The 23,206-nt window shown below is 35.4% G+C and overlaps 1 protein-coding gene across 9 annotated transcripts in view; it reads right to left on the bottom strand.

Annotated features, from left to right (window-relative positions):
- The window catches only part of LOC142972231 (rho GTPase-activating protein 23-like), a 387,583-nt gene that overhangs the window by 283,687 nt on the left and 80,690 nt on the right, over positions 1-23,206 (bottom strand). For all 9 annotated transcript variants that reach the window (XM_076113132.1, XM_076113129.1, XM_076113131.1 and 6 more), the window contains one exon: positions 20,168-20,529. In XM_076113132.1, the coding sequence (XP_075969247.1) occupies positions 20,168-20,529 (362 nt within the window). The remainder of the gene's footprint in view (positions 1-20,167; positions 20,530-23,206) is intronic.

Genomic DNA, 23,206 nt, shown 5'->3' with positions numbered 1-23,206 from the left:
TCGTTCATTTAAAGGATAATTGAAATGCAGCTCGATTTTGTAGGGCTTACTTATAAAAGTTTTAGAAACGGTGTTAAAAACTTCAAAGTAATCGCCACACGTGCTACTAAGTTGAGGAAGTTAATTACAAGACCGGAAGATATTATATGTGATATCAGTAGACATTGGACAAGTTGTCGGAACGTCTTGACGAAGCGCTCATTAAATGTCGGTGAATGATTAAAGACTGTGGTACAGTTGGAAGCGATTGTTGAGATATATTAGGCATGTTTTTGGTCGATAAAATAAATTATGTTATTATTTAAATTGTGCATGAGTCAAGTGAGTGGAGACAATACGAAGTAAACATAGAATGCTCTCCAATCATACATTTTTTCGCCGTAAGTTTTAGCCCTCTTACGCAATAGATGTTAACCGCGCAGCTAACGGCTAGTGCGTAGGGAACTCAGTCGATGTAATATCGAGTGAAATGTTTGTATATAATGGACATCTTTGAATTTTTATATGCACAACTAGAAAATTTTACTTGTGATTGAGTAAAACTGTCACACAATTGAGCAGACATTAGTAGCCTTTAAGTTATTAATTCGTAAGTAATACAAAATTGGTTACATCTACTAAATCTTGTTATATTGTGGAATGGCTAAGCTATAAGGTCATAAACAGGTATATAAATCTTATTACTCGTTCTAATTAACCACCCTACCGCTGTAAATTCATGTTCATAATGAAACAGTCCCAAAAAAAATTGGGACAGAAAAATAATTTTGAAAATGAGAAATTTTGCCCAATAGAGTAATCCCGCAGAGCTTTGCTTGGCCTATTTTCATGTTTATTATACACGAGTTAACAATGCGTGAATAATTGTTTTCTTAAATAAATATAATGTTTATTTGTTTGTATACATAGTGTGATTACAATTTAATATAATTATTATAACAGACTGCGCAGCTCGTAAAAATACTCTATACTTTAAGTAGAGTATTTTTCCGATGTATACAAGTCATTCCCATTCAAGCTTTTATAAAACATCTATCTCTAACCCTTGCGTAAATTCAGCTTACCACTAAAAACTATAACACAATTCTAAACAAAAGCATGTCCGTCAAGTTGCAAGCCAATCTATCAAGACTTAGGCAACAATGCAAATGATCAGTGCACAGATGTTATCCGGATAAGCGATGTATACGTCGTAATGACGTTGTTACAATGTGTTACAGCTATCTGCGATTGGTCGCGGTTGAGCTGCACGCGCCACGTGGGCGTCGTACCGTTTGAGGCAAAATGTTCTACTAGGGACTGCCCGTGACTTTGGCTGCTTGGAATGGACTATGGACTTACTAAACCTTAGAAACCAAGGGTTACCCTTAGTGTTGCTTCAATAGCGTTTAAGCTCATATAAAAATGTCAGTTTGAATAGATCAACTACCGCTAAATGTGCCTCAGAATCCGCGCATACCTTCAGTTAACCCAATCTCAAAACATTATTTATTGCTGTTCCGTTCCAATCAGTCTTAGTGTGATGTTATATAACTTAGTCCTCCTCAATAAACGGATTGTTAAATACATAAATCATATTTAATTCAAACCATTACTTCCTGAGCGAGAAAATTTCAAACCTAGACTTGAAGAACATGTCAATTTGTGGCTTTTTATTTTGAAGTATTTCTATATTATTTGATCCGGAGCGATGTTTTATTCCAATAATAAATTATTTTAAGAAATTATTTTTTCGCAAACAGTCAGCCGCAATCAAATAGGCTTCAAATCTCTCTTAAAACGGTCAGTCACAAATAAATAGTCAGCTAGACTAGCACTCAAACTCCATTCAATATAATTTACCTAACCTAAAACCTTGTCCATCCAACTAGCCACAGACTGAGACTACATTTAGAAAATCATCTGAACCAACGAACCGTTATCATCGTAACTTATTTTTTACTCTATAGACTGACCGGAGCCGTCATAATACGAACGTGACGTAACCGAGCATCGAATCGGCACCACATTGTGTACATTATAATTATAATCACTCCCGCCGTGAACGGTTCCATATAAAGATTCGCTATTAAACGCTATTTTGGGAAATTTGCATAAAATTATGAATATTTAACTTGGGTTTTTGGTAACTTTTACTTTTATGCCTACAAACGGCATTTTTAAATAAGACGTCAGATGTTTTGTCGGGTTTTAATGAATACGTTTAAAATATAATTTAAAAAAATATATTTAAGAGAACGCCTTTGAACAACGCGTAAAGCAGTCGGGTAAAGTAGCAGCAATTGTTTTGATAACACATGTAAGTTATCCATGTTTTCCTCGATTACACACTAAACATCTTGGATAACGAAAGCGGGGAAAGAAAGAAGAAAACCATTAAAAACGAAACTAGCATCAATAACATAATTGTCTTACTATTACCCCAAGACAACTACGGTACATTAAATACATAAATAGTTTCTTTACCCGTTATTGTCCAACTGCTGGCAAAGGTCCACTCCTGAACAAGGGAGAAGTTAGGTCTCGAGTCCATCCATAAATAGTATGCCATCAAAAACATTCTGTAAAAACCTCAAGTCTCGCCGTAAAAAGTTGTGAGATCTATATAACACCAAGTCGATTAATCTATTTAGTCTCTACTTATAGGACCTTCTGTCTTAAGTTATTACGTATGTTATTATCATGCCAATTAAAAAAAAAATACCTTTAAAACAAATAGACCGACCTGGCCATCGCATGATTTAATTATTAGTATGTATCACACTAATCAGCACGACGAGAAGACAAGTTAATGCTCCTTAAATGTTAATGGCGAATTTGTGTTTTCTTGCGATGACCAAGTCGATCTATTTGTTTTAAAGGTATTTTTTTTTTAATTGGCATGATAATAACATACGTAATAACTTAAGACAGAAGGTCCTTTAAGTAGAGACTAAATAGATTAATCGACTTGGTGTTATATAGATCTCACAACTTTTTACGGCGAGACTTGAGGTTTTTACAGAATGTTTTTGATGGCATCTCACTTCTTTTTGTAGAGCGAATAGAGCAAACATAAGTCCAATTTGTATGGAAAGCCGTATTTTTTTCATAATTCAACATATTTTCCTATGGGAATGTTGTTCAGTTTCATGGGCTAAACACCCTTACCCACCCTATACCCCCTCCCGTTATGTCTTATATAGTAGATAAATATTTACACCTATTTATTTTATTTTCTACAGAAATAATAATTTAATTCATTAACTGCAAATGTAACCTTGTAATCTTATACATTTATATGGGATTACAAAGTTATTGTTGCAGTTGGTGTATTTAGAAAACTGGACCGAAATTAGAAAATATTAAATTTTTCCCATGATTAAGACACTAAACCCTATTTGTATTCTAAATTTTAAGCTTCTAAGTCTGCTAGAAGTACCTTAGACTTTTGATGATCGGTGAGTCAGTGAGTCAGTGAATCAGTGAGTGACAAAATTCAAAATTTTAACAAGTTGTCATTCTTAAACCACTGGTTCAAATTGGCTGAAATTTTAAAGATACCGTGTTTATACAATGACTAATTAGTTGCTGAAAATCCAGGCTTCTTGTTTTATCCACAACGAAATTATAGGGGTGTCAAAAATAGCCCGAATTGCTTCGAGAAAAGGATGTTACGGCCGTGCCGCTTTTTTTTTGCTCGACTTGCGGGGGCACTTCCGTGCCCCCAGATAACATACGTAATAACTTAAGACAGAAGGTCCTTTAAGTAGAGACTAAATAGATTAATCGACTTGGTGTTATATAGATCTCACAACTTTTTACGGCGAGACTTGAGGTTTTTACAGAATGTTTTTGATGGCATCTCACTTCTTTTTGTAGAGCGAATAGAGCAAACATAAGTCCAATTTGTATGGAAAGCCGTATTTTTTTCATAATTCAACATATTTTCCTATGGGAATGTTGTTCAGTTTCATGGGCTAAACACCCTTACCCACCCTATACCCCCTCCCGTTATGTCTTATATAGTAGATAAATATTTACACCTATTTATTTTATTTTCTACAGAAATAATAATTTAATTCATTAACTGCAAATGTAACCTTGTAATCTTATACATTTATATGGGATTACAAAGTTATTGTTGCAGTTGGTGTATTTAGAAAACTGGACCGAAATTAGAAAATATTAAATTTTTCCCATGATTAAGACACTAAACCCTATTTGTATTCTAAATTTTAAGCTTCTAAGTCTGCTAGAAGTACCTTAGACTTTTGATGATCGGTGAGTCAGTGAGTCAGTGAATCAGTGAGTGACAAAATTCAAAATTTTAACAAGTTGTCATTCTTAAACCACTGGTTCAAATTGGCTGAAATTTTAAAGATACCGTGTTTATACAATGACTAATTAGTTGCTGAAAATCCAGGCTTCTTGTTTTATCCACAACGAAATTATAGGGGTGTCAAAAATAGCCCGAATTGCTTCGAGAAAAGGATGTTACGGCCGTGCCGCTTTTTTTTTGCTCGACTTGCGGGGGCACTTCCGTGCCCCCAGATAAGTAATTACTAATCCTATTTGAAATTAATATTCTTCTGCAATAATAATCCACAACGAAAATATTATCGCCTAGCTATAGCTTGTACTTGTACTGGATCAGTAACTTTACAACGGATCGCGTCTAATCACATTATGCAAGCGAATCACACAGAACCGATAATTCGATTCGATATAACGTCCGATTTCTAATTCGATTGTGATTACGTTCCGATTGTAATGATAGTGGAACAGACAGAAATGGATATGACAGTTCATAAATACTAACGCCGTGTTATTTTGGCAATGCCTCGGGCTTCAGCAAATAGTTATGTAAAGGCGAAAATTAGTCGCGATTGGGACATGTTTTGTGATATTTAAAATCTTATGTATTGGTTATTGTAAATAGATTGTGATTTAGAAAGATTATGACGGTGCAAAGTATATTTATTTGTTGTATTTGTTGATATTTCCTTTTACGTACACTAACTCTTACCCGCGAATCTGCCTGCGTGGGATATAGTTATTAGAGTACCCACGCGATTTCAGGGTTAAAAACTATCCTGTATATTTATCGGGTCACTAACTGCTTGCACAAAGTTTCATCCAAATCGGCAATGAAGAACAACATGCAACATACAGAATTGCTTTAGCAGTGGTTTCATGGTCACGCTTATAAGTAGGTAATAGGTATAAAATCAGAATTTAGTTCGATTAGTTTCAGGTTTATGAAATGGATAAGGATCAAGCAGAAGTTGGTATCTGGCGCTTTGAAAAGAAAATTTAATTTTCTCTACTTCCAAGTACCTACACATATCTAAAAGACAAAACATAAACTGTTTACCTTAACGTGACCCACAAAAAGCTACGAACCAACCAATACGAAACTAAACGACAGCCATTTTAATTTGGTCCACAGTAACATAGAAAGTGTGAGTATAGATTAATCATCAAGTTCGTGAGGTCGGGTCCCGCGGCGCGTGTTCCCGTCAGCGGTGACGTATGTGCAGACTGCAGACGCATCGCACACAGAATCCTTTCACTCATTGCACAAGTCTATATTGAGACAATCAACAACAACACTTAGAGTAAACAGTTAGATTTTTTTAAGATAATCAGATCAGTAGCGCGATTTTGTACGGTCGGTACTGTCTAATAACGAAAGTTTGACATTTTGAATGTACGGCCAATATAGTTCCTGCATCGCCCATCAGAGGCGCTGATCAGATTTTCATACAAAATTTCTCGATGACAAGCCGAGTGTCGGCAGTCGATAGTAGTAGAATCGAGCCACAGAAGAAGAAATAGCTTTAAGATCATAACGATTAATAGGTATGTTAAGATCAGTGTCATTATAATAGAAATGATCGATAGAAAATGCAAGCCGGGTAATGTCACCATTAAGAAGCCAAATAATATATGAAAAAAAAAGTTCATATCTATTATGCTGAGTGTATAATGGCTAGGTGTATGAATCTTAGTAATAAATTGTTAATCTACGGTAACCTTATGTACCAAGAACTAGAGTAAATAACACGTACATTATCAAACTGGATTCAGCAGTTAAGTCGTTAAAGCAACATACAGACTTTCGTGTACAATAATACAAAGTCTACGACAATTACAATTTATAGGTTGTAAATCTTACGGTTCGATTAGTCACATTAGCAACGTTCCCACAATTTATAGTATTCAAGTATAGACGACTAAAGGTGCTTACAGATTAACGCAATGTAACATTTTAGTCTAGCCATACGCAAGCCGATCCATCGGCGTCGAACCTTTAACGGAAGGTACGGTGTTGCACCAAACGCGATGTAAATAAGCCTGCTGTGTCATACATACCCACTTAAATGACAAAGGAAGTGTATTTAACCAAAGTGCCTCATGTAAAATTCGGTCAGTTTGCGGAGTAAGAACGCAATGCGCTTGCAACTGCTTGACCAAGAGTTCACGACTCGTTTAATGTTAACAAAAACTGTATTATAAAAAAAAAAATTCGCACAAAATTTGTTCAACACAAAAAAAATTGTTGTAGATTTAGAGAATGTTACACAATAACATTCGTTTTGACGCCAAATTTTCATCAAGTTCCGTGTAAATGTGTACGCACCATTAGACTAGGACTAATAGTACCGATATTAGACTAATAGTAGTCAGACTATTGCACTAATGGTATCGAGTCGTTTGTAAGTACTAATGATATCTTAGAGGATGTGCTTGTCTAATATATTACTAGCGAATGCGTGGGCCGCGCTGATTTACTGTGGAGACTGCACGACAGTTTCTATGTGAATTAGCGTTAAGGCTTTTATTCGAATCGCTAGTATTAGGGTAAAGAAAGTGGAAAGATTATAGTAATACCTATAATGCTTTCTGTACACTCAGAAAGTAATATAAGTTTCTTAAGCGAACGATAATATCGATGATACTATTTTTTGCAGTCGTTACTGCAAGTTTTACCGCTGTCTAACAAGTTTACATCGTGATAACTCACAGAATCTATTTTTTATCTTAACGATAAGGCTTATCCAGAAGTACTGAAACTCGGCCTTATTGTTTTAACCGCACCCATACCTAAATGTATATCCATCTTTCACGTCAAAACGGCTGAACATATTTGGACGAAATTTGGCAGGCTTGTAGATCCTACCCTGAGAAAACACATAATTTATTTTAAACATCTAAAATGTAGAACTAAGCTTTTTAGATGATTTGTTATAATTTTAATTAAATTATCACTAGACGTAACCCGGAAGGCGAAATATGGTGAAACGAGAAATGCAACGCGATACTTGCACCAATCAATAATGATATGTAAATGAGTGAATAGGTGAGAAAGCCGCATTCAGTAGAATTACGCGCTTGATGGATGATTTCCGCTAGCCAACTGTTCTAGACGTAATTAGATCTATGTAATTACAGAAAATGTACTTCCCGAGTCGTTTAGGTGCAAATTTTTACTTTTATAGAGAGTAAGTATAGTGTCGAGTAATTAAATTAAGTGATAATGATTTTACTTAAGGCACGATACAGGTGGACCGCGCAGAAGCGGTAGTGGTGCCAATAAAGCCTTATACGCAAATATAGTTTATAAGTCATTCCTTTTTTTTCTATCTTATTTATTTTCAACACAAAAACTAGTGTCTGGGGTTTGACTAACACATATACTATATGTACCCGTAACATAGGCACAAATACTCTGCCTTATGACTGTATTAAATGCTTTTAATCATATACCTTATTGTGCAAAGGGGTAATTAATTTATCAAAAGCATATTTAAAAAGATTAAAGGGTAATGAACCCTAATAAACCATTCAAAGGTGCATTCATACTAAAATACATTGCAACAAGCCCTATCATAAAAGTAACAAAGTAAAAATCTTTATAACCGCATAAAAAAATATTGCCGTTTAACATTGTAGTAAACAATAGTTTCTTCACATATGAATGTGAAAGGTCATAAAACATGGCCGCGATAGGGTCAAATACCATTGTGACATTTCAAACAGCTGTCAATGTGTCATTGAACTTCAATAAGGACAAATAATTGGGTCAATTTCCGGCCGCATACCGAACCTTTTGTAGGACGTTATGTGAAATTACCGATATTGAGTATGTGACACTTACTTTACGAATTTATTTATAAAACCAAACAATTGCAAGAAAATTAAGTCTACAGGTTTATTCTATTATATCATAATAACATACATAATAAACACCACGATCACAACATAGATTATTTGTAAATCCCATACCGCATTTATCTGCTTGGTCCCGAAAAACTAAACTATCTTTTGAAACGATTTCAAGCCCTTTTTCTCCAATGAATAGAATGATTTATGCAAATGGTTTACACGGATACATAAAGGATTTGTGTGAGGAATCATTGATAATGATGTTACTTTAACATGACTAACGAATAAATAAGACTCCCAGTCATCAGTCTATACGACAGTTGATCACGCCCTTCCACTTTTAATTACCTAGCCAAATAATGACAATGCGTTGTTGAATTGGAAACTCTCGATAGCATACAAAGTAATCAATAACGTAAAGTATTTCATATTTTAATACAATTTTAATAAATGATGATGGTTTTAAACATATCAGATGACAGATACAATATAATCAGTTTCATTACGATCTTTCGTTTTGAATGACCACAGCCATGATTGATGCGTGAATGTTAATGATTTCGTTTAAATATTCATCTTATTAACATTACAAGAGAATAATGGGGAAGATATTATCTTGTACTGGACTTATGCTCTTTGTTTACTGAATACTATGTACAGTCAGCGATAAAAACAATTGAGAGGAGTTATTATCTAAATACACATGCCGGAAAATCTTTTTAGGACGCTGATGTCCTCTCCTGCTAAAATTAAAATAAGACAAATTATTATAACCAATCAGCTTCTTTGCCTTGGTACAATGTATAAGAACGAGAACAAGGAACAGGGCATTAAAGATTGGCTTTTCCCAGCAAAAATGCAGAGGATAGCTCAAGGTACGGCGGAAAATGGAGTCTATTGCACTAAGACCGTTGATTCGTTAGTGTAGAAATTGTGCATGTGTAGAAGAGTGTATTTTAAGTCCACTAAGGGATAGAGCAAGGTGAATTATATTAAAGCAAAGCTAGGAAAGCAAAAATTATTCACAGCATAAAAAAAAATAAAGTTTTGGGACAGTTTAAGGTCTTTTGTAGCTGACTGTACCTTAAAGTTACGTATCTTTTTGCAGGAGCTGCCTCATTTACAGTAGGGTGATAAGAATCTACTGATGCCTATCATTTCGGGATATTTCGTAACCCTTTCTGCTTTATAGTATACATTTTGTAATACGCAGTTAGTGGAGACATGTTTTGACCTCATATTTTTGAATGGAATAATTTTATGGTATAACGACTGGACTTCCATGTGTCAATTAACATAACGACTATGCTTTTAAAAGACTTGAAGAAATTTAATTTTAATACGCAGCTGAAACTAATGTACGAAGCTTTTAGCGCTTTTACTATGAACATTAAATTATCTTGATTGTTAAGAAACTAATACAAGAAGGAATGGTAATCATTTTATGGTAATACCCAGAAACATATCTTAATTTCATACCGTATCACATGGTACTACATATTTTGTTACAATATCACTACAATATACTATTTATATTTTCGATCATATCCATTATGAATATAGGATAACAGGAATCACTGTATGCAAACTTAGAATTCTTTAAGTATTTACGTAAACTATTTCGATAATTTCTAAGAATCCCTTGAAATCCACTCGTAACATCAAGGAAACATCTATTAATAGATCAGACGGTAAACATTCAGAATACAATAGGATGGTAGACGAAAATGACAAATTGTTGGTCCGGCGCCAAAGTGCTAGCAAATAACACAAGTAACCAGTTTCCTTCATTGTCTCTCATAATTACACGGTGACAATATATTTATGTATTGTGTGTTGAAATATGGAATATTTATGTAATATATTTCTTTTGTCATGTGGTGGTTTTGGTTGGCAAGCCCTTAGACTTGGTTTCATAACTCTTCTAATCGCGTAGAAATGTATACATTTACAGTACATTATTTTAAAGGGCTTACCATCCAAAATAAGATCTCTACGGGATCTTCGAAGAGTGAAACACGTACCTGAAACAAAAACAAATTAGGTATATTAATAAATTAGATATACAGCTTGTATGTCCAATGCAAGTTGGCGGTATGTACAATAAAAAGGTTTATGTAAAAATTCAAGTAAGCGTTATTCACACCATATTTTTCCTACTTTATCGTATTCTGCGTATAGACCACAGTAAAACGCAAATCAATCACCATAGCCTCGCCTGTCTTCCAAACTATGTTGGAGTCGGCTTTTATTTTCACCGGATGCAGCTAAATATCAGCATTTTACATGGAACTCCACAATCCAGTTACCTGGGTTTTAACACGATACCCTTCAGTAAGACTGATTGTCAGACTTTCAAGCCTTTGACTACTGTTAACGACTGTCAAAGATCTTTGAAAATTACAGCCGTTTAGTTTTGCCTTCCGAAACACGAAAAAACCCAAACCAAACAAAAACGATCAATTACTATTCCACGTTTCGATCTCTTAAATACCCATAAACGTTTCAAGAACATGTACACATAGTCACATACTAAGTACACACGCATAATACATGGTACTTTCATTAACATTTATAATATTAGCATATCAAAGAGTTTTCACTCGAGCCATGACTTTGTATGGCGTATTGTGTATGTGTATTGTGTATGGCTACGGACGTAAGAGGTAAAGAAAATATTTGCATAATCATCGCATAAGCAAGATTCGATGCCAAGTGTACGTTTCCATTGTTGTGTACGGCACGGTATCGATTTAAATTGTTAAGTTTATTTCTATAAAAATATCCATAATCTTATATTCTGCCTGTGCTAAATCTACATTCTTTAAAACATTGCTACGATTTAAGACACACTGTAACCAATCAATTTAATCGACAAACCAAAAACAAATAAATAATTGGATTTACGTAAAAAAAAGATATCGTTTACAGTACCTACGTATTAAATAAGTTTCAGCAGTATCAAAAGTAGTCATTAATATCCAGTTTTGGTCTAAAATAATTATAAAAATTACAACAACCTAAACTAACATTAAGTTCTGTATTTTTTTACTATTAAGTACTGTCTTTTATGCATTAACAATTTACCTGTCAATTAAACAACCATGCGTTTTCATAACCCTAAAAAAATATCTATATTTTATAACATAGATATTAAACACGTACCTATGTCAAAATTGCATATTAAAATATATCAGAAAATCCCGTATCGTCTCATACTACGGAGACACACGCGAATGCAGTCAGCTGTCAATCACGATCGCGCCGTGGGCGTCGATTGTACGTTGACATTGGAAAGTGGTCGCGTAAACATTTTACTGTTAACGCATGCCATGTACGACACAGCCTATTTGCGCTCTATAAATAAGTAATTTGTGTAAATCATGTGATTTGTAAGTAGATGATGTAATTGTAAATGAATTAAACAGTTAGAGCTAATTGTTGTAGGCTGTGCTTGGGAATACTGAGCAGTGTCTTTTGAAAGACGGAAGAGTGTTGAATGATCAAATTAAAATGTTTATTAATATGATTATTTTTGGTTACATTATGAGATATCAATGTAGGGCATCAAAAATGCCTCAGGTACGTCTGATCTATATTTCATATTTGCATTACAGAAAACTGAGTAGCGAATACATACATATGTATATCAAACTTACGCTCAAGAAATGTGTGTGTTTTTAGTATTCTTCTAAGTAAAATACATTCTAGAGCAGGCATTTTTTAACTAAATTCCAAAGGACAGTTACGCCATAAAAACAACTCAAATGTTTAAAGGAATTTTGTTTAAGTTCCATTCTCGAAAGCTATTTTAATTTACTTAACTGAAACAAACAATGTAAAAAAGAGCAAATGGACAACATACAAGCTCTGTAACCCGACACGGCTTGTTGACGGGCTCTTCTCGACTTTTTACAACGCTCACTTTATCCGGCCAGGGCGCGTAGTAGCCGGTAATCCCTGTATCCTGTTACTCGTAAATATTGAGTTTCGACTACCGAACAGAGTAGTTTTAAATAAAATTGGAATAAGGAGCAAGCATGAGTATTGAACCATTCAAATTGAGTAATGCACTATATAAGCAAATGGGAAGACGCAACTCGGAACTTTGAATGGAACTTTGAATTTGATATTGTGGTTCCACTAGCCATTCTTCCCTACCACATCATCACTGGTTGGGATGAGTGAAATTACATCAGCACTATCACATGGACGATTTCCGACAATTTTGACTGAAACTGATAATCGGCTAGTTATCGACAAGTGTTGTATGCAAATCGGATCAGCGCCACTAGCTGAAGCCGATAAACTATTTCTTTTTTATTTTTAAAGTCAAAGTCTCGATACTCAATAGTACCATTAGAGAATCGCGCTACAGGTCAAATACGATACAATACTTAAAACTCCAATAAGTAATACATCCAAGTTCTAACTGTTTATTAACAGTACATTCCTAACAATGAACGCAAGGAAAGGGCCACGCGGCGCACGCGCAGGTGATAATGTAATAATGAATCGGTCAGTGCGCAGTAAATCAGAGGCGCCGGAGGGCCTGCACCACGCCCCTCCGCCCCTCCCCCTCACCCCCTCGCACTTTAAGCGAAAGCGACAACCCTGCGAAGGGCGATACTAATGTGAGTAGGATGACTATTATTCTAAGCATCTTCAGGCTGTCTGTAATGGATAAGACATCACGAATGATTGGTTTTGATTTAGGTTCCAACTTGCATAACTTTAGATTTCAGTTAAGTCATTGCAGGTCCACGCTTTTTGCTAGCGGTCCAATACTATTTAGTCAACAGAATAAGATAGACAGTAGTCACAGTATGCCTTAATTTTTTTGTGCTCTCTCGTATAGACGAGAGAGCAAAAAGTCACACTACTACTTGGAACCATGTTCTATTTATTCAGTTGACAAGAAGTAGAGACGAAGCGAAGGCGATTGGGAAGACTTAGAGCGACACTGCGGACCTTGCCCCATTGATTGGGGTTGTATGTCTTTCCTTTTTAATGGCCATAATTTTTCTCTTCATAGGCAAGAATATGCAGTCGAAGAATATTTCTAGTTGTTTTTTAATTCTGTAATTGAGGAGCAAGAAAATCCGATGCATCACGCAACAATACGTCACCCCAGCGATAGTGCTTGCAGCCGTCAGTTCGAATCCGACCGACGAATTATTGCGGAGGGAATTACAAAGATCTTGATGCACTTTCTCGTGGCTCGCTTATTGGCGAAGTAATACGCTATTTTTCAATTGCACTACTATTCCTTTCTCGTATTACTTTCCCGTTGTTATTTCCGGGTAAGAGGATTGCTTTGCTGCGGAAGATACGCTTTTATCATTAGAAAAGCTGTTGAATAAAAATTTCTATCGTGAGCCTGACATTTTTGCAATACCGCTGAATGAAAAGAAAGAAGTCGTTATTGTACCTCTGAATAATTTGACAAACTGTATCAACCGTATCTCGTCTTTTCATTGTGAAGTTCTTACATACAGACTTACAACATACACTCGTTCTTAGAGTTTCGTTCTTTAATTCTTTGTACTGCGTGAAAATAAGATAACCCGAATGAACCGACGACAAGCAGTTTTAAGGAAACTAGACACTTCTAAAATAAAGAGCCAACGACATCTAGTCTGCATACTTCGGCGACACGGCGATAGTCACAAAATGACAAGTGCAATCACAAACTCGTGCTTATTTCAAGTTAATCCAAACTGGCAGGCTTATACACTAAATAATAAAAGAAAGGTCGGCACTCAATACTGATCAAAGCACTTAATTGGCATCACGCAAGGCACACAATCAACATTTCATCTGCATAATTAGCGCGTTCCACTAATTTTGTCACTTGGTACAAAGGCGCCGACGCAACCTAAATTTGAACAGACAGACCGCCATATCGTTTTGCAATAGATACGACAATGTAAAGGTGCCGACAGACTTGGGTTTTTGATGAGGATAGGAACCGGTCACGTGTTAATTTCGTGAAAGCTCAGAAAGTCCGTCATTCGCAATTTGAATGACATCTTGATGATAGGGAATTAGGTACAATGTATGTTATAAATCATTTAATTATAGATTATTTATGTCAGAATTAAACTTACAAAAAAAAAACATACTTATTGTTATTAATAGATTTATGCGATAATAAGATACAAATTATTATCAATTTTGAGCATCGTAAATAATAATGAATACTTTATACTTTTTACAATTCAATTAGTCAAAAAGGCAGGCATGGTAGACTGAAGGCTAAGCCATACTTCATCGGAGAATACATACGCCTATTGGAACAGATATGAGTTCTTAATTAAGTATTTTTTCTCGGCCCTAAAATACCCACCCAAGACTGCAAAATCTGCATTATAAACTACATCAAATAGTACAACCTCCTTAACGCATAACAAAACAACAACAAAGTGAAACAGAGACCTGTCGTGGGTGTTATCCCATATTCAATAATACACAATTAAGAGGCTAATGCACTCGCTAATGGCATACTCGATATAAACATCGATATCTTGACAAACTATCGAATAGTAAATCGATGAATACAATTCGCCCACGCGTCTACGGGCGGTCTAGTTAGTTGCTTGATAAAGCCGGTACACACGTTTCTGACGTCTGATTAGTTGGGACGGTCTGATTTTGAATTGATTTGATCAGAATTGCCGACAAATTTAGATCAAAACTATAGCTTTTTATGATTTGTATGCTAAGCTAAGCAACAGAGAATTTAAAACTTGCAAGTGTTTAGCTCGTTTTTTGTAATGAAAATATTGCCTAATTAATGTAATATTTATTATGTCTATGGTGCCAAAAACTTTGACCAATCCTAACAGCTTTAATCCTTTAAAATATTTTTCCCACAGATCGCTGCATTTAAAACGTTATTTTTGAACAAAAATGATTTAAAACTATAAGTCAACTTAAACAACTGTTAAAATAAGTTAAAACAACATTATTATTGCATTAAATAACTGCATCTTACCTATAATTTATAGTCAAATATGTTCTAAGATCAACTTAGAACATATTTGACTACTAGAGATTTCAAGGCCTAAAATACTCTACAGATTGTCCCAACAGATTGTTCTGAAAATCAATACGTCAATGTGTTCAGTCTTTAAAGCTCGATTCGAATCTCTTAAACAGATATTATGTCAATAGAATGAGTAATATTTATATCATTGAGCTTGTTTGATCGTACGATGCGAATCGTCGCGTCGTTTGATGTTGTATGCCAATGATATGTACACGATGTATCAATGAGGTTTGATACTATCGCTATGTTGTGATGTAATGATCTTGATACTATCTGTTACAAATTATTATTACCTTTGAACTTTAGTAAGCTGTAGGCAATTATTATTTACTACTCGAATTATGTGGGATTTCAATCTAGGGTTTGATTACCGGGTTGGACAAAGTTGCTTGGTATTTTATTATGGTTAAGGTGTTTGGACAAAGAATATAATATACATTTTAACATTGTCTTACACATGTCTGCACATTAAGTGCAAAAGCTAAGAGGGATACCACGCCGGGTGTGGTAAGTTCAATCTTACTCACGATGATTGATAAGTTCGAATACTTATTTAAAAAAATATCCAATTAGATTCGTGTATTTTAAATGATTTACTTATATCTCAAGTCAGTAGTTCAGCACAATAGTTTGGCTCTGCCTTATTTGGAATTAGATCCGCGAGTATCGACCAAATATGTAGACTATTGTAGACTTAACCAAAGATATACCTATACACAGATATAAAAAAAGAAAAACGATCAATTCCATCCATACCTTGTATGAGAATTTCCGCTTTTTTCCTCCGTACTTGTGTACAATCGGAATCTAAGCAGGTATTTATAATTGGCTGCAGTTGGCCACTGCGTACTGTTAATTGGCGACGAGATTCCCCTAGCGAGCCGTAATTATACACGGAGAAATTGTCTGGAACTACTGGCTCAGTGAAATAGAGAGTCATTTGCCGTGTTAAAAGGTATACAGAGCTTTTGTTTTGTTTTTTTTACGTTTATTTCCAGATTTATGGTAAAAAAATGGAACGAAAAAAGCCGAGAGCTGTATTAGTTCTAATAAAAGACTATTTTTTAAGGCAAGGGGGTAGCGGAGATAAACAACATCCAGAATTTAGAACATTAGTCACCTTAGGCTTATGCAGCTAACGGTGGCCTGTTTGGTACAGTTATTTATTTCGAAATAAAACAGAATTATTTATTATCCAAATAAAAGATGTATGTCCAATCTTTACTAAGTTGTCGAACTAATACATTAAAACGTCAAACTACCAGAACACAAACAAAAAAATATTATTTGACAGCACTTAGTTGCACAACCCACAATACATCAAAAACAGTGTCAAATCAAATCAGAATGCACTACATACCACACATAAGTATTACACGAACACAATCAAATCAAGACAAATGATGTCTCGCTTTGATTGTCAGTCCGTTACCGATTGATGAGAAGTGGGCCGTGTCATTAGGCCCTTACTGGGCCAGCGGATCTGATATTGTGATTATACCGACATGATTGTAGAAAGGTAATAAGCTGGACTTGTGATTGGCAAAAGGATATGCAAGGTCCATCTTATTGTTAGACTGCTTTATTTACCTAAAAGAATTTGCGGATGCAGAGGCAGGATCACAAAAATAAGAAAAGTCATCAGTCAGTTCATCTCTTGTCATACTGACAACAAATGTTTTTAGATACAATCCAGGATCCATTATCTAGAAAAGACCACGATGTATATATAGAGCACCTAATGCCACTACCAAATGTGAGGACTATTAGCAGGCGTGTAGCGCTTGGCTCACGAGTATTTCATAAATGAATTTACTATGGAGTTCTTTTATAAAGTTTATCAGCAATAGATGGCAATAGATATTGACACCCTTCAAAAACAACAGATACATTGGGTACATAAAAATACTCAAAATCTGATTATTTTTGTACCAGATGAAGTCAGAAGCTATTTTCATTAGAAAGTGGTCATAAAACTCATTTGATGTGATCATAACATTACTAAGCTTTGTGGTTTTAGGCCAAGGTCTGACTGTAGACCCGCCTCGTCTCGCCGGGTCATTAGTCGACATGTTCGGATGAGCCCTTATCTAGGTCAGACGCAATTTCAAATGGACATAAAAGTTTATGACGAAAAATTGGCAGCGACCGCAGAAATCGGACCGATTGCAGCTATTAACCCCTTTTGAGACGTTTTATAATGCAATTATAAGACATGTGTTCTAAAAGAATAAAGTTGAATAAGGTCTGGTTATGTTTCGCTAAGTTTATTTAAGAACATTGATTGATTTCTTATAGTGTCATCAATTTAAGAACCAATTTGAACAGGGACAGTTTTCTTCTGCGGCGATGCCTGCACTAAATATTTTTGATAGTATTACGACCAGTCGCAAAAATAAAAAGTAGCGTACTACGTTAAAAAATTAAGTATACTCGTAGCTTATTATTCCCATCATTAAAAGACCCTTTTATACTTCGCTATACGTTCTTAGAAACATTCCCTTACGAGCCTATATTTTACCGCCTATAATACATACTAATAGCCACCCTAGCAAAACAGCTTTACAGTGTCAATTCCCACTAATAATCCCACATTCCACTCCTAGTTTACCGAAGTAACTCATATAATTGACTCAGAGCACGTCACTTCACCGCATTGTGGTGCCAAACCCGCCCACTTAACGCCACCTCATTATAATAAGAAAGCCGTCAATGACTCAACCGGGAAGCGAATCTCGGACCAGTTGCATGCATGCGAACAATGTGTTTGTTGATAATTCAGTGATTTGAGGTCAGCTGTTGAGTCAAGCTTTTGATGATATTGTATTGATTGTTTTGTTTTGTGCTCGTAAAATAATCATAAATGATGAAACAATTGAAAGCGTTGTTTTAAAAGTGTGAGTTTCACACTCAAATATTTTGAGACTATCGAGTATTCGAGTGTACTTAAGTAAAAGAAACATATTTACTTGGATATGCCGAACGAAAACGATACCTTACAATCAGAATTTACTCTTGACGATGTCTTATTGTGAAAATATGACGTCATTATTCAGTCCAGAGTTTTGTAACGAAATATTTACATGACTATCAAGTTTTATCGACACAAGAACTTTATATCAAAACTTTAGTATTTTCGTCAAAAATAAGGTTGCAAAACAAGTATCATAGCTAAAAAGAAATAGCATCTTCTAACACCAATATCGTACAAAAAAATAGTGATCCGGTATTCCCCATCTCATCAAAACATCTATTGTGATTCTAAGATTTATTCGCTATCACTTTCGCATTAATACGCACACGATATGCACACGATCTGCAAGTCATGGTAAACAAAGTAACGATTAGCATAACACGAGACGATACTCCCACACACATCTTATAACACATAGAATATGAAATATGGTGTGCATTTTAGCATAATACACATCAGAATTTATGGTTTTAGCAGACTATTATTCTTATATGAAAATTAGAAGGTGCATCCAGTGGTTCGTGAATTAAGAACAAGTCTCCTGATACAGGCATTTTTTGCTCAAAAAGAGGCTTCGAACACTTTTGTAACGTGTAAACTTGTTAATTTATTTATTTGAGATAGAAATAGGCTCAAACAATTGCCTGTAGTGTACAGCCGGAACACAAATGAGTGATAGGTTAGTACAGCTTTCTTATGCCTATTTAAATGAAGTCTTTTGATGACTGTAGCAGTAGACAAAAACACACTGCTGAATACTAAGAATACTAATCAAATGAAGTGAAAAACATGAGTTTGTAATTTTTTTTTTGTTTTTAGAGCCGATGTTTTCATTGCTGAATACTATGATTCATAAAATCTTATCTCAACGTATGAAGAAATGTATGACAAACACAACAGTCGGTTAATATAGTAAGGGCTTTCTTAAGAAACGTTTCCTTGATAAACGGTTACAGTGTGTGCATCTTATAACATAGCCTCAAGCACTTCTTTTTAAGGTACGAGATCTCTCTTACAGTAATTAAAATTTAACTCGACATCATACTTCATAAAACACACAATACGCAGATGCAGTTTTTATCGTTCCAGCATTTCATAATACGTTTACTCGCCCCGTAAAGGTGTGCACGCGTAATTTCCGTTACGAATCCGACCGGTTCGAACGCCGGGTTACGCGAGCCGTGTAAAAACTTTAAAACAAAGGCTGTACAATATGTGTACATACGTACATTAATATCATATTTTATAAATATACTAGGTAGGTATGTAAAGTAGATGCCTAGAGCTTTTACGCTACAAATGTCAATGACTTTCAAAAAGTGGTGAATAACTGTTTTTTCTAACTTCAAAATCTGGTTATAATCCTTCAACCAGCTGGAAAAGTTTTCATTCAAGTCAAAGTCAAATATGCTTTATTTCAATTATTTCATAAACTTTAACAAGTATTTAAAATCGTCAAGGCATTCCTACAGTCTGACTTTTACCATTTCTCGCTGGGAATAAAAGTTGGCTATTATCAGCGAGTCCTAGCTTAAGTGAATTAAATTGAATCAAAGCTAATGCTCAAAAATAAAGATCAAAACGGATGCAAAACTTTTATAATCGAGTCATAATAGAAAAGTATTTTAACTATACAAGAACCCCCGACAGACAAACACCTACAATTTCCATAAAACTCTATACACTACAGATAAACAATACGCAGAAAAGTTTTACGCAGTTCGCAACTACCATCAATGCATGCATTGTTTTATACTTCAAAGCAAGTTTGTATGGAATATGTTGTTAAATGCAACGTTGCATAGCTTTACGTAAGCGGAGTAGTTAACAACATAACTCAATTTTGTTGAAAGCCTGTGAAGTTATTTTGCACGGTTTTTTTATTAAGTTTATATTATTTTATATGATCCTAATCAAACGTTTGTAGGTACTATAAGATTGCAAATCGTATAGTATGATATCTAATCTGTACCTAATAAAATATGCCTTACCTGAATTTCTCTCCTAGGCGGCTGCATCCTTGGCTGTGGAGCGGGCATCCTCAACGGAGGTGGAGCCACATGCCTGTACACCGGCTGCGGTGGCGGTAACGGAGGCCTAGGACCTTGCACCACCGTGACCGACGGCATCAGCGGCACGGGCCGGCGCTCCATCTGCCTCTCAACTATCGCCAGGTGTTCTGAAGGGCGGATGAGGCGAGGAGGCGCCGGCATCCGAATGCCTGGAGCCGTCGTCTCGGGGAGCTGAGTGCGCGGGCGCACCTCGGGCGGACGCGCGGCCTGACGCGGCGGGGGCGCAGGCGCGCGCCTACCCCTCGCCGCCTCCGATTCGTCCGTCATCGGTGCGCGCCAATCTGTTGACAAGGAAATTGATTTGTAATTAGTCATTTAAATAATCAAAATTTATTTTCTGCTGGTATTTGGTGAGACAAAAACAAAAACAAATCAGACATACTTTACAGGAAAAATTAGATATGTAGTAGGTTCAAAAAGTAAAGACTATAATGACTGAATGAATAACTTCCTAAACACCACAAATTCATGGAAACATTACGATTGAAATTTAATCGTGACTGCATAAAAATCGAGTCTCTATTTATTTCGACTTTAATATCAAAGGGAAAATCAAATGGTGTACCCCTACAACAAAGCGCCTACACTATTACCCACACAATCAATCAACTGAAGCCAAGCGCTGTCCCAAATTAATAGAAATCCACGTTTCCCTTCCCCCAAACAAACAAAGGAAAACGCATAAAACCACAATGGGGTTCGTAGTTCTATTGAAAAACATTTCACGCCATCCATGACTTTGTCCACACATCAATAAATTATAATGAACAAGAAAAAATAAAAATAGTTCTTAAAAAGGCACAATAAGTACTTAAATTAAAGAGCGCGCCATCTATCCGTGACGTGCGGAACTCGGTAGAAGAGCAGAGTACAAAGTAATTTTTACATCGGACGCGCGTGGATGGTTCGGATGGCGACACCACGTCTGTGCTGGCATTATAATCTAGATACTATGTTTACTATGTAGTATAGATATGAGTATAAAAGGCTAACAATAAAGCAATACAATGTTACAAACAGTACGCATTGTTCGAGGTGTTTGACCTGAACTTTTTGTTGACTTTTGAACTTCAGTGTTGAATAAAACCTAATTTAAGGCCATATTTTACAGCAACAAAAACAACGGGTGTACATTTTCAACCAATATATTAAGTACAATGATAGTTCAATAAATAAGGCAGATATTACATCGTCCTATAATAAATTATGATTCATATCATAACACAATCAAACGTTGAATGTTGTATTATGAATCAATTTCTAGATTTACAAGTCGATGGAGTAGGAAGGTGTATTCATTCAGCCACACCCACGGCGCATTTAAAACACTTACAATAGTGTGAAAATAGATCTAGATAGCATTTATTCAGTGTTGCTATTAACAGATATGAATAATAAATTAGGTGACCATACGGCCAGTTTTACGCGAGATTGTCCCGCTTTAAGGTGTGAATCCCGTAGTCCCTAGCAAGAATAAAAATGTTCCGCTTTTGGGTAATTATGTCCAGGTAGAGTACACACCCTGTAGGTAGAGGTACCTGTGTCTTTATGTAGACAGAGACTTTATTACGCTAAACTTATCGCGTACTAGGATACTTAAGTCCCGCTATTCAGGGGTATGAGGTATTATCATATTTTAACCGAAAAACTAGGAGTATTATTAAACAAGAGACGACTCTATTTAGTCATCTATTAGCAATAGCATCCGATTTAAGACAACTTCTAGACGGAGTTTTATTTATACGCAAATGTTAGCTCAACGTTTGGCCAACGTTTGTTATTAAAAAGTTCAAAATCCCGATCTAGTACAAAAAATGGTTACATGCCGTGGTTACATGAATATTACATATCATTGCATAACGGGTTTGCTTGTTTTATGGCGTGCTATTTTGTAAATCATCACGCAATTTGCATACGCATATTATCTGATTGGAAGAAGAGAAATGTGTTCCGCTATTCCAATGAGTTGTTTACAACTGTGCTGTTTGTTTATTTGTAAATAGAAAGATTCCAATGTACAATGTCAACTATTGAACGCTCTGAAGAAAGATATTTGATGTATTAGTCTAGTTAGGTTAGGTTAGACTGCCTCTGTGGCGCGGTATTGTATATCCGACTGCTGACAAATAATCCCTGGTTCATTTCCCGGGTGTAACTAAATGCTGTTGGTATATTTCTAATATGTATAAGATTATTCTTAATAGTAGTTTTAGTAGCCTTATAGTTTTTTAAGCTGCTCTGGATGAACAATAAACGAAGAAGATGTTTTATGTGCATTCCCGAAAGTCTATAAACTGGTACCTATACTACAAAGAAGTGATAATCTATTTACTGCCCATGCTAAAAATGTTAAGTTGTCTAAATCTCTAATAGTTCACGGAACCCTGGACAATTCTTCAGGCTAAGTGCTGCTTAAATTGCCAAACATTTCACCAGATTATTTTGTCAACTAGTCTTTGAAAGAGGTTCCATAAGATCACATCCTTTAAATAGTATACCTACGAGTACATACATACAACTTGATTGATAGATCTGTTTCATATATTTTTGTACAGTGAATATTTCTAGGTCTTTTCTTTGTATGCCGGTGACGCAGCCGTCTATGCGTAACCTGTATGATAAATGATCTCCTTGTCTATTTATATTCGTTGTCGTGAATAGTATACAAAAGATTTTGAATTTATTTGTTCGTAAAAATCGTCAGCAAAACGCATAGAACAAACTAGTAGCTAGCTTGTGCTCATAATTTTATCTACGTTAGGTTCCTTTGGTTAAATATGTACTTTCCTTTATTTCAGGTTATAATTCGTTTGTGTGTTTTTTTTAGTCTTTCTTTTTTTTTCTTTCTCTTCTTTAGCACTAAAAATTGCTCTTGTGTCGCGGGGACTTTTAGAAACATACAAATAACTGATTTTAGCGGCGTGGCAACCAAAACCACTGCGCCACGGATGCAGTCAG

Source organism: Anticarsia gemmatalis, chromosome 4, assembly GCF_050436995.1.
Source record: "Anticarsia gemmatalis isolate Benzon Research Colony breed Stoneville strain chromosome 4, ilAntGemm2 primary, whole genome shotgun sequence".
NCBI lineage: Eukaryota > Metazoa > Arthropoda > Insecta > Lepidoptera > Erebidae > Anticarsia > Anticarsia gemmatalis.
This window is presented reverse-complemented; position numbering and strand designations above follow the sequence as displayed.